The sequence below is a fragment of the Drosophila eugracilis genome, unplaced genomic scaffold, assembly GCF_018153835.1.
Source record: "Drosophila eugracilis isolate 14026-0451.02 unplaced genomic scaffold, ASM1815383v1 contig_389, whole genome shotgun sequence".
Taxonomy (NCBI): domain Eukaryota; kingdom Metazoa; phylum Arthropoda; class Insecta; order Diptera; family Drosophilidae; genus Drosophila; species Drosophila eugracilis.
The window spans coordinates 21,094-33,162 of record NW_024573248.1 but is presented as its reverse complement, the minus strand read 5'-3'; the positions used below and the strand labels follow the sequence as shown (position 1 = coordinate 33,162).

General features: G+C 38.1%; 1 protein-coding gene across 1 annotated transcript; it reads left to right on the top strand.

Annotated features, from left to right (window-relative positions):
• The first annotated feature begins 2,748 nt into the window (after positions 1–2,748).
• Positions 2,749–5,883, top strand: LOC108118114. The gene is made up of 2 exons (XM_017230664.2): positions 2,749–4,537; positions 4,971–5,883. Exons 1-2 carry the CDS (start codon positions 4,506–4,508, stop codon positions 5,473–5,475), a joined length of 537 nt encoding a protein of 178 aa, XP_017086153.2. The 5' UTR covers positions 2,749–4,505; the 3' UTR covers positions 5,476–5,883.
• The last annotated feature ends 6,186 nt before the right edge of the window (positions 5,884–12,069 follow it).

The following is a 12,069-nucleotide window of genomic DNA, read 5'->3' as shown; positions in this document are numbered from 1 at the left end:
TTAACACTTAACAGTTGGGATCAAGTTGTTTTCCTTCATGGCTACATTTGCCTCTCGACATACTTTAGGAGGACCTCCGTGATCAAAATTTTCGATTCGTCATTAAAAAACGCATAACGTTCTGCCAAAATGATTTCGGCTTGCCACATACTCTTTTGCGATCTCCAAACGCATTTTTTCTTATAATCAGAAATCAATGGTTTTTTACGAGCGACTACCATGTATACCAGCATTTTGCAGGGTGTTCTGGATGGTGTGGAATCAAAATTATTTTTTAAAGCTTCTCTAGGGTTTTAAGAATTATACATGTTGTTCTGGAATTTTGTAGTGCTGTATTTACAACTTTTTGCTCCTCCCGTGCTTTTAATATCTGGGGCCTTCCAGCTATTCATCTTCTGCAGCAAATTCTCCAGTGTTTATGTATTTTTTTTTATTACAATTTGCATTGTGAAAGATGGTTTGAAAATAATTCTAGCAATTTCGGGTAACTGCGATTCACTAAGTTGAATTATACCCGTTACTCGTAAAGTAAAAGGGTACATTCGATTCGTTGAAAAGTATGTAACAGGTAGTAGGAAGCGCTACCGACCCTATAAAGTATATATATTCTTGATCAGGATCAATAGCGAAGTCGATTGAGCCATGTCCGTCTGTCCGTCCGTCCGTCCGTAAAAACGCTGAGATCTCAGGAACTATAGCAGGAGCAGATACAATGTTGAGATTAAGCATGACGATTCTTGAAGTCCCGGGACAGCGCAAGTTTATTTCAGCATCCTGCCACGCCCACTCTAACGCTCACATACCGCGAAAAACTAAAATCGCTGAAATCTCGGGAACTATTAAAACTAGAAAGTTTAAATTCAGTATGCACACTGCTGGTCTTAGGTTAGACACACCAACTTTTTTTTAAAATTTTATTTTTATCAGTTTTTTTTTATCAGAGTTCGAATCTTGTTCGAAAAATATGTGCTCACAGCTGGTTGATTTGCGAAAAAATAACTGTACGTTCGAAGATATCAGAAATTTCTAAAGCAATAACGCGTGTTTTCGGTTGGTCATTGAATTAGACGCACTTTAGATTTCTTTGTCTTGCGTAAACAATTGCAGTATTTTGTATTGAGAAAATATTAAAAATAAACAAATAAATATTTTTAGAGCTATATCAATAGTAAAAATGGGAAAAGCTGGTGTTATGAGCTTATTAGAACGACAACAAGTAGACTTTTCAACTCGCAAAGACTGTCCATTCGAAAAATTTCCAACAAGATAAAGATAAAGATAAAGATCGCAGCTCCAGGACTGTTGATAGATATTTAAAAAATCCAGAGGAATATGGAAAAAACTTTAAAGGAAAAAAAAGACCACTATCTGAACGAGCAGTACGAAAAATTGTTAGAATTGCATCAAATTCGATTAAGTCCGCAACTAAGATTAAGGAATTAGCCGGAGTAAAAGCAAGCCTCTCAACTGTTCAGCGTACAATCAGAAATGCAGACCACCTAAAGCGTCTAAAAATCAAGAAAAAACCTCCACTGAATGCAATACGCAAACGGCTTCGGTTCGCGAAAGAATACATGACGTGGTATGTTTAATCTGACACTTGGTTTAATGATTGGCGTTCTGCTGTTTTTACTGATGAAAAACGTTTTGATTTAGATGGCACCGATGGCTTTCAAAATTATTATCACGATTTGCGAAAAGATGAGCTATTTTTAAGCTGCCACCACTGCCGAGAAGGTGGGGTAATGGTTGATTTTTATTCATCAGAAGATGAACGGCGATCGCTTCAAAACATTGTTGGAGTCCGTATTTCCAAAATTAAATGATCTCCTTGGACCAATTCCTTGGATTTTTTTAATATCATGACCTGGCCACCATATTCTCCAGATCTTAACGTAATTCAAAATGTTTGGGGCTGGCTAACGCGGAAGGAATACGAAGGAGGAAAGCAATACGAAGATAAGGAAACATTAACTGCAGCCATAAAAAGTGTTTGGAGCGAGATTTCGTTGAAATACATAGATTCCCTGTATTAATCTATGAAGGACAGGATATTTGAAGTTATTGCTAACAAAGGAGGCAATACTCATTACTGAAATATTTTTTTAAATTTATAATAAATCAAAAAAAAAAAAATATGTCTAAGTGCGTCTGTTCTATTGACCAAGAAAAATGTGCCTTATTTGAAGTTTCTTGAAGAAAATGTTTGAAAACCCAACTAATGATATATTTTGTGTTAATATTTTGAATATTATAATTGAAGTATTGTTAAATAACCAAGGTTTTTGCATATTCACTTTTTTTCAATAATCGTTAAAATAATAGATATAAAAGAAATTTGTTTGAAAACTGAGTGCGTCTAACCCAAGACCAGCAGTGTATAAACTTTGGATGCCAGCGCATCTTTTAGTGGTACTATTATCTGGTCACACCCACCCATACGCCCATACGCTAAAAAAGAGCTACAAAGTTAGGCTCAAGAATACGTATTTCGGGCCACGCCTGTGGCGTCTATAATAATACTATAAATACCTTCGTTTGATGTTGTATAACTTATTTCCGTTAATATCTACCGATTTAAAAAATATTTTTCAAATTGGAACATTATTTCGCTACTTATGAAGAAATTTAGGTTATAAGGCCTCACATGGGCAGTGACGTCACTATCAGTTACTCGACATGCTTTCTCCGACAATAGGTAGCGCTTGGGTAATTTCCACTAGCAAAATGAATATTTTAAAATTGTGTAAAACAGTAACGGGTAGCTTATAGTCGGGGCACTCGACTATAGCGTTTCCTCTTGTTATATACTTAATAACTTTAAACAGGAGATCTAAACTCCGCATGCAGTCGGAAAAGAAAGTGCAAAGTAACATGGTTGTAAAAGCATACTTATGATGTAGGGAAGATAATCAGTATACATTAGACAATCGAGTTTAAATGTACCAATGAAGTCAATATTGCGGACAAGAGATACGAAATCTCAAATTGCCTCTTTAGAGAGTTTCAGATATAACTAATCGAAATATAAGGATCGAAAGGTCATTATGATCAGAAAAAATTGTGGAGGCAAGCAAGTCGATTGGAACGGATAAATATATGTTTATCTTGCAGATTTAAATCCCCCAAAAAGGTTTAACGGTCCTGCTTTTATGGCCGGGATACTTCAACGGAAATCAGCAATTCGTTCCAACATTTATTTATGTCAGCTGTGGTTGCTGAAAAGAAGATTTCGACCTAATCAGGGAAACTGCAGTACGTTTTTGGTTTTATTGCTTATTTAGACGATTACAGAGTTTAAGATATATCCAGTGGTTGATATAAAGCGTACTCGGCGTATCAGTACTCCAGGTCATTTAATGGTCCTCTCAGGGACCTCACCTGATCACCATCGTCGGCTGCCAAGAGTCTTTTACCCGGTAATCGGTCGAAGTCAGTGTGACCGAGCTTGTATGGCTGTATCCATATTCGCAATGTTTCAGTTTTGGTATTCAGTGTGATTTTTTATTCCATAAAAAGGGTGTTCTTTTTAAAGGTATAGAACTTGTAGTATTACATTTTCAGCCACGGCTGGCTCGGATGTAGTCCAATTTTCGATGACTGTAACGATCTTGGCATCATCGTTTTTGAAGAAGTAAGGACCAATGATTCCACCAGCCCATAAAGCGCACCACATAGGCAGTTTTTCTGTATGTAACGGTGTTTTGACATACACTTAAGGGTTAACATCACTCCAAATGCGTAAGTTTTGTTTGTTAGCGTAGCCATTCAAACAGAAATACGCTATCGATTTTGTCGACGATAAAATTTTCGAAATTAAATTGCACTAATTGCAAGCGTTGTTAAGGCCTGAGTCTATTCATGATGAATTGCCAAACCAAACTGAGAACAAATCACTTGACAGCTGTTAAATCGGTCGCCATCTTAAACAGTAATGCCAACTTAAATTTGTATAACTTCAAATAAAATACCTTCAATATCAATTCTCTGGTTTATATCTTATTTTCTAATGTAAGTACATCCTTATGAGCTGGCCCTGGAATATGTCCATTATTCCTGAAAGGAGTAGAACATTGCCTTCCCTACTCTCTGTCAGTTTTGGCTACTTCACAGTATGGTTTCAGATCCCCAATATACTCTCGCTTCGTTTTCCTATTGCCCTGAATCTATGGATCTGGATCTGGGATCTGAGGCGGTAAAATGTAAGGAAAGCTCACCTCTCACCGGCGTGACACTGAATTCAGCAGTAGATCTGCATTAGTATTGGAATATCACGCGTTCTTATGCATTATCTTTTCTTTTTGTACCGGCAACCGCTCGCGACCTGCACCCGCTTAAAACCTTTTGTAAAACCGCCTGATTTCAATAAATATACTCAAACCCTATAATAAATAAATACAGTCCACTTAATTCATAAACATAACAAAATTTTGTTCTTTCGAGCGGATTTTCTATCAAGTACAGTGGAGCGTCTATTTGAGGGGCAAAACCAACTTCTGGAAGAAATGCATACGTCATCGGGAGCAGCTGATTTAAGGTTTGAGAAAATTATAATTCCCACATTATTTGGCAAATACGAGGATTGGAGCCAATTTAGTGATTTGTTCTTAAGTTCAGTAAATAATAACGAAAAGCTTTCCAAGTGCCAAAAATTTAATTATTTGGAATCTTATTTAGATGGGAAAGCACTTTCCTTAATTAAACATTTTGCTGGTAGAAATGATAATTACCAAGATGCGTGGGAAAATTTTAAAATCGTTATAACAAGATAACGTTAATCGCTCGATCATTTGCTCAGAATTTTCTATCGTTGCCAATCGCTATCAATTTGAATATCTTAGAGTTAGGTAGGGTAATTGACTCTGCCGACGATTGTATATAGCTTGGGCTAACTGTAGTGTGTCGTCCAAGGAAGACGCCACCATAAATTATCTATTCGCTTTTCTTTTTGCTCATTGCAATACTTTAAGGTCTTGTCAGGATATACACGTAAGGCGACCCCCAAGACCAGCCCAGAGTAGACGCCGCCAAGTCGCTTATCATGCAAGTGGATCAAATCAGTCTTCTCGCGACTGTATATATCGTCAAGGACAGCACAATACGAGTATATACGCATGTACTGCATTCAAAGCCCTGGATGTCGTAAATCGCCGTACCTTTGTCAGGGATACTAAGCTTTGTTTTAATTGCCTAAGTCCATCTCATCAAGTCAAGGATTGTAATTCTTCGAACACTTGCCGTCAGTGCAACGCTAAGCATCACACGCTAGTCCAGCCGGAAGAGTCTAGATCGATTCCGTTGGGCTCCGCACATATGTCTGCGGCTGAGGTTAATATATTTTCTTCGATTGATCCTGATGTTGGTATGAATACTGCTGCTGACAGCCATCATACTGTGGAGAGGGCCAACAATCAAGCCCTACTACCAACTATTCTTATAGCTCGATACTGGATCAACAATAACCATGGTAGCTGAGTCGTTTATCCAGCGGATTGGAATTCCATGAACGCATGCTCGCATCTCAAACTAATTTAATGATACTTTTTATTTATCTGTTTTTTTTTTATTATGGATATGTGGGGTTAAATGTTTAAATAATTTAACATTAACACATAATTCAACATGATGTCTGAAAGTATCCATATAAGTAAAAAGTTGTGAGATTAAAATAACACTGAGACATCTTATTTTTCAGGTGGTGGCCTTGTTGTTGGAACAGCATTATCTTTGTTGTTTTTTAAAAAACGAGCATGGCCTGCATGGGTCGGTGCGGGTTTTGGAATCGGCGTCGCATATAGAACATGCGAAATGGAAATAAATTCTTTTAAGTGAATATTGTACGATATAATTTATAATAAAACACTTATGTATTGTTGAACTTTACACTGTGAGAAGTACAAATAAGGCCAACGAAATTAAGGGCTTGTTACGATCAATTTCGACAAAAAATAGGTTCGTCTGGATATACTTATATATGTATAAATATCTAATACTTACAGAGCACTATTGTGTATGGGGGACTGATTTCAAGAGTGGCATAAGTTACAACAAATGTACATCTAGGGAAGATAAAAAGTTGAAAATTATTTGTTGACCTAAAATGCACGTTAAAAGATAATAGGTTCGGCATACGGACAAGATTATGTGTAAGCCAGTAATTATTTACCAGGGAAAGTAAATTGAGCAGTAGTAGTATTTTAAGGAAAGAAGTCAACATTAAGTTTTGATACCAGTTCAAACCTAGTGAAGCAATTAAAATTTTTTTTATACCCGATACTCGTAGAGTAAAAGGGTATACTAGATTCGTTGAAAAGTATGTAACAGATAGAAGAAAGCGTTTTCGACCCTATAAAGTATATATATTCTTGATCAGGATCAATAGCGAAGTCGATTGAGCCATGTCCGTCTGTCCGTCCATCCGTCCGTCTACCCGTCCGTATGAACGCTGAGATCTCAGGAACTATAGCAGATACAAAGTTGAGATTAATAATGAAGATTCTTGAGATCCCGGGACAGCGCAAGTTTATTACAGCATTCTGCCACGCCCACTCTAACGCCCACAAATCGCGGAAAACTAAAATCGCTAAAATCTCGGGAACTATTAGAGCTAGAAAGTTGAAATTCAGTATGCATAAACTTTGGATGCCAGCGCATCTTTTAGTAGTACTATTATCTGGCCTCACCCACCCGTACGCCCACCAAGCTCTAAAGACGGTTTTCGCATTTTCAAGAAAACCTGATATCTCGGTAACTATAAGTGATAGAAACTTCGGATTAAGCATGTAGATTTTTATGATGCCCCAAATACGAATTGTTTTTCCATCTAGCCACGCTCACCCTAACGCCCACAACACCCAAAAAACCAAAAATGCAAAAATCTCGGGAACTAATAAAGAGCTACAAAGTTAGGCTCAAGAATACGTATTTAGGGCCACGCCTGTGGTGTCTATAATAATATTATAAATACCTTCGTTTGACGTTGTATAACTTATTTCCGTTAATATCTACCGATTTAAAAAATATTTTTCAAATTGGAACATTATTTCGCTACTTATGAAGAAATTTAGGTTATAAGGCCTCACATGGGCAGTGACGTCACTATCAGTTACTCGACATGCTTTCTCCGACAATAGGTGGCGCTTGGGTAATTTCCACTAGCAAAATGAATATTTTAAAATTGTGTAAAACAGTAATGGGTATCTTATAGTCGCGGCACTCGACTATAGCGTTTCCTCTTGTTTTATTATAGTTTTTTTTTCGTGTTATTAAGGAAATTTTCTAATATATAAATTAAATCTTGTTAATTTTATGTTTGAGATATTCCATTTTAATTTCCGTTACATAATTCCCGAGATTAAACAATTAACTTGCCACTAATGGGTGTACGAATAAATTATGTGCCGACTATATGTATGTACACATTTCATTTGCAGTATTTACAATTCGTACACATGGTAAAGATTAGTTTTAATCTTTTAGAAATATATAATGTTAAAAATATTTTTACATAATATTTAACTTCTGTTTATACTCCTTACTCGTAGAGGAAGAGGGTACATTAGATTCGTTGAAAAGTATGTAACAGGTAGTAGGAAGCGCTTCCGACCCTATAAAGTATATATATTCTGGATCAGGATGAATAGCGAGGACGATTGAGCCATGTCCGTATGAACGCTGAGATCTCCGAAACTATAAGAGATAAAAAGTTGAGATTAACCGTGAAGATTCTTGAGTTCCCTACGCAGCGCAAGTTTATTACAGCATCCTGCCACGCCCACTCTAACGCCCAAAAATCGCAAAAAAACTAAAATCGCTTAAATCTCAGGAACTATTAGAGCTAAAAAGTTGAAATTCAGAATGTATAATCTTTAGATGCCACCCATACGCCCACAAGGCTCAAAAGACGGTTTTCGCACTATCTAGAAAAGATGATATCTCGGTAACTATAAGAGATAGAAAGTCCGGATTAAGCATGTAGGTTTTTATGATGCTCCAAATGCAAAATACTAGCTACGCCCACCCAAACGCCCACAAAACCTGAAAAACCAAAAATTGGAAAAATCTCGGAAACTATAAGAGCTACAAAATTTTCCTTAAGAATACGTATTTAAGAGATGCCACTGCAATTTGCCACGAAGATGCATCCGGCCACGCCCACTCTAACGCCCACAAACCGCGAAAAACTGTGGCGTCTATAATATTATGAATGCATTCGTTTGACCTTGTATAACTTATTTCTTATTAACAAAATTTAAATGTAGTTTTTTAACAGGGAATATTACCATGCTTATTAAACTAAAACGATTTTCATAATCATAAAAACGATAGCTTGGGGTTTTCCTTAATTTTCCGATCGTTTTCAATTTTACCAGGTCAACGATCCGCAGCATTCAGCAGGAAAAGTGAAGTCCTGGCTTATCAGGAGCTGCCCTCATGCCGATATAACGCCAGTACAGGATCTGGATTTAATTGTGATCGAAAATTTATTGGATATATTGGACATCTCTGTTTTTATGATTATGAAAATCGTTTTAGTTTAATAAGCATGTTAATATTCCCTGTTAAAAAACTGCTTTTAAATTTTCTTGATATCTTTTTTAGTTTAGCAGGAATATCGACTAAAACTTTTTTTTGGCAGCTACACGAAATAAGCTGCGATCCACTGTATATATATAAGTTATGGCCAGACATGACCAGAGCGGGGAGTATTCCCCCGGATATTACCTAGTTAACGTTATGAGCATCCTTGTATCTGGGGTCTCCAGTGCCTTCGTCCACAACTTGTGTTTCCAGTTCCTTCGTCCACAACTTGGGTTTCCAGTTCCTTCGTCCACAACTTAGACTTTTCTTTCTGCGCAGCTACGTCAAAATAAAACAGTAAGCGTTGTCATACGTTACAATGGTTTTATTAGTATAAAGGACAGTTGTCTGGTTGCCTTTGGGGTACAAATCGAAGTAAATCTAAATCATAGTTTGCCTGGCTTGTTGACTGCATAACGCTGGCAGAGCGGTTGCAGCAGTCCGATGCTGACAGCAGCGTTTTTGGGGATTTTGGGCCAAAGTGTTGCTATGCTCCAGGTGCTGGTGTTGCATTTCCGTCCGTGTGCAGGGGTAGGGGTAGCTATGGCCCTCATTATTTCGTTGACCTGGTCCGCTATTATAATTGCTTTGTGGAGGACGGCCGTCGTTACGTGGAAGTCCGCATCTATTGCGTTGACTCTCCCGATAACGTCGTTCAACTTCTGGAGCGACTCGTGTGTTGTGTCAAACAACTTAGTATTGATGCGAATCGGCTGATTGTTGTTTCTCGCCTAGCTGTCCTCCTCTTTCAAGATGGCATTCCAATCCGATTTGTCCGGTGATCCCGCGACCCACTTCCAAGCTGATCCTAGCCAGTCTTCGTGTTGGTGCGCCAACCATGCGCGAGATTCCCTCTGAAGCGTGTTGCAGATAGTGGTCAACCAGTGCGTCAATACGTTGGTCGGTTACCACCATAGCCTCGTTTGCCATCTGGTCGATGAGTTGCTGCATGTGGCCTAGATTGATGACGTGAGCCAGTTTGAAAACGCCATTGGTCCTCTAGACGGCACCTTGCTGCAAGGGGACAACCGGTACATCATATTGGAAAATGTGGAGGGTTGTCGCCACGTAGATTGTGGACGCACTTGTAACGTCGGCAGGAGATTACATGCACATGAAATTGTAGATTCTTATAATAAAATAGTTTCTTTGTCTTAAGCCTAATGTTTGTGTTGGCGTTCTTTGTATTTTGTTGTATTATTCGTATGATCTTATTACTAAAAAAATTTTTATTTTGTGTGGTTCAATGACATTCTGATTAAATGTTCCCCTGTTATGAGAGGTTTTTTTGTTTTTGCTTAACTTAAACTAGGAATTGAATTATTGAATTATTTTTTTTTATGTCTAGTGTTTATTTGTTTGTTTGTTTGTGTTTGACGGAGGTTATGGGTCAGTGAAACGTTCAGTACGCATTTTTTGTTTAGATAAATTTCAATATTTTGAGGAGTTATGATATGCTGTTGCCAGTCTTCCCTGTCGAGAAAAATATAAGCTACACTGTTGATCAAAAAATTAATTTATTAGGTGGGACTTATGAAAGATTTTTACCGACCTTGTTTTGATAGTGACCCTTCGGTCATCTTCTTATTTGTCACCGAGTGGACGGAGTTATTGTATCTGTCTAAAACAATTGAGATAGACTCATTTGGTTTAAAGGTGGGATATTCGCCTTTTAAGCATCGATATATTTCCATGAAGGTAGAATGGAATTTTTCTACCCGACCGTTTACTTCGCTTTTCTGAGTTAAGGTATGGTAGAGCTCAATTTCCAAAGTTCGAAGGTAGTTTAGGACAGTTGGGCATAGAAGGCCTCTTTCGTTATCCGTAACTATCATTCTAGGCGCCGTGAAGTAATGGAGTGCACCCAATAGTGTTTCGCAAAGACGGATTGCTGATTTCGATTGTAAGGGGAAAAGTTTAGCAAATTTAGAGAATTTGTCGATGCAAATAAGATATACTTTTTTCTCCAATGTGAAAACGTCGATATGAAGTATTTCACATGGGTAGTTAGGTATAGGAGTTGGCTGTAGTGGTGGTTTATTTGGGTGCCTGTCATACTTGTGCAATTTACAAGTGGCACAGGTTGACAGTTGCGTGCGAATAATATTAGCCATCCGTGGGAAATAGTACTTTTCTAGGATCTGAATGCGGACCTCTTTTGGACCTCTTCTTTTTCGATGACTTCGCAAATTTGCTCTTCGTCCGTAATATCCTGAACTAAGCGCTGTGTTATGCGGATTTTGAACAATTTAAAACTCTGAAAGCAACAGATTTAAAGGAGTTGTAGATAATCGTCCGGAATTTTAATCCCATTGATTACTGAAGGTTTAAAGTACTTTTTTAGTGAGTCTAGAAGCTTAGAAGAGGTATAGTCGTTAATTGGAATTGAGTGGCGCACGTATCCGGCATGTGGGTGTTCACATGAGTAATCGGATAGGCCTGGATGAAAATCAGTTGATTTCGGTAGGCGTTAATCGGTGTTTCAACGTGGGGGATTTAATGAGATGCGTCTTGAAGAGCGCTATGAATTGTAGCTATAGAATCTGACTCGGAGGCGGTATCGGTGCCAGAGCCCAGATGGTTAACGTACGTTGTAACCCTTGAAAGTGCATCGGCCACTATATTCGACTTCCCTGGTTTGTATATTAGTTCGAAATTGTATTCCTCAATACGGGACTTCAAACGTTTTAACTTAGCGTTAAAATTTCTATGGCCTACGGCAAATGTTAAAGGCTGGTGATCGGTGTGAATCTTGATGGACCCGGCACCATACAAATAAGACCGAAGATTATCTAAGGCCCACACTATGGCGAGCATTTCCTTTTCATTGGTGGCATAGTTTTTTTCCGTCTGAGTCAAGGACCGAGAGATATACGCTATTGGCCTATCCTTGCCAGCGTCTACTTGAGAAAGGACTGCCCCGATAGCATAATTCGACGCATCAGTGGTTAAGTGAAAGTTTTTAGAAAAATTTAGAAATGTCAAACCTCTGAGGATGAAAGAATATATTTTAAATCATTGAAGGCTTTCATCGCGGCCTCGTCGAGTTCAATGGAAACTTTTTCGACTGTGACGACTTAACCCTAGCGAACTCTCCTCGAGTCAAGCTAGTTAGTGGTTTCGCGACCTTTGCATAATCCTTAATAAATTTCCTATAGTAAGATGTCATGCCGAGGAAACTCTTTAATTCCTTTACATTGGTAGGTGGTTTCATTTTTGTGACACCCTCTACCTTTTTCTCGTCTGATTTGATACCATCTGCAGTTATTACATATCCTAAGAATTCAACGTGAGTTGATAGGAAATTGGTTTTTTCTAAGTTGACCTGCGTCTGGCTTTCTCCAGGTTCTTGAAGACAGCTCGAAGGTTTTGCCAGTGGCTATCATAGTCCTCACTGAAGACTTTTATGCCGTCTATGTACACGTAGCAAATTTTGCCGTTATGTTCCCGTAACACATCATCGATCATTCTTTGAAACACCGCTGGGGC

Excerpts from the sequence above, each read along its gene's own strand:
- LOC108118114 (XM_017230664.2), top strand. The coding sequence starts at position 4,506 with ATGCATACGTCATCGGGAGCAGCTGATTTAAG. Across the intron at positions 4,538-4,970 it reads TCGGGAGCAGCTGATTTAAG|GTCTTGTCAGGATATACACG; the intron begins GTTTGAGAAAAT and ends CAATACTTTAAG.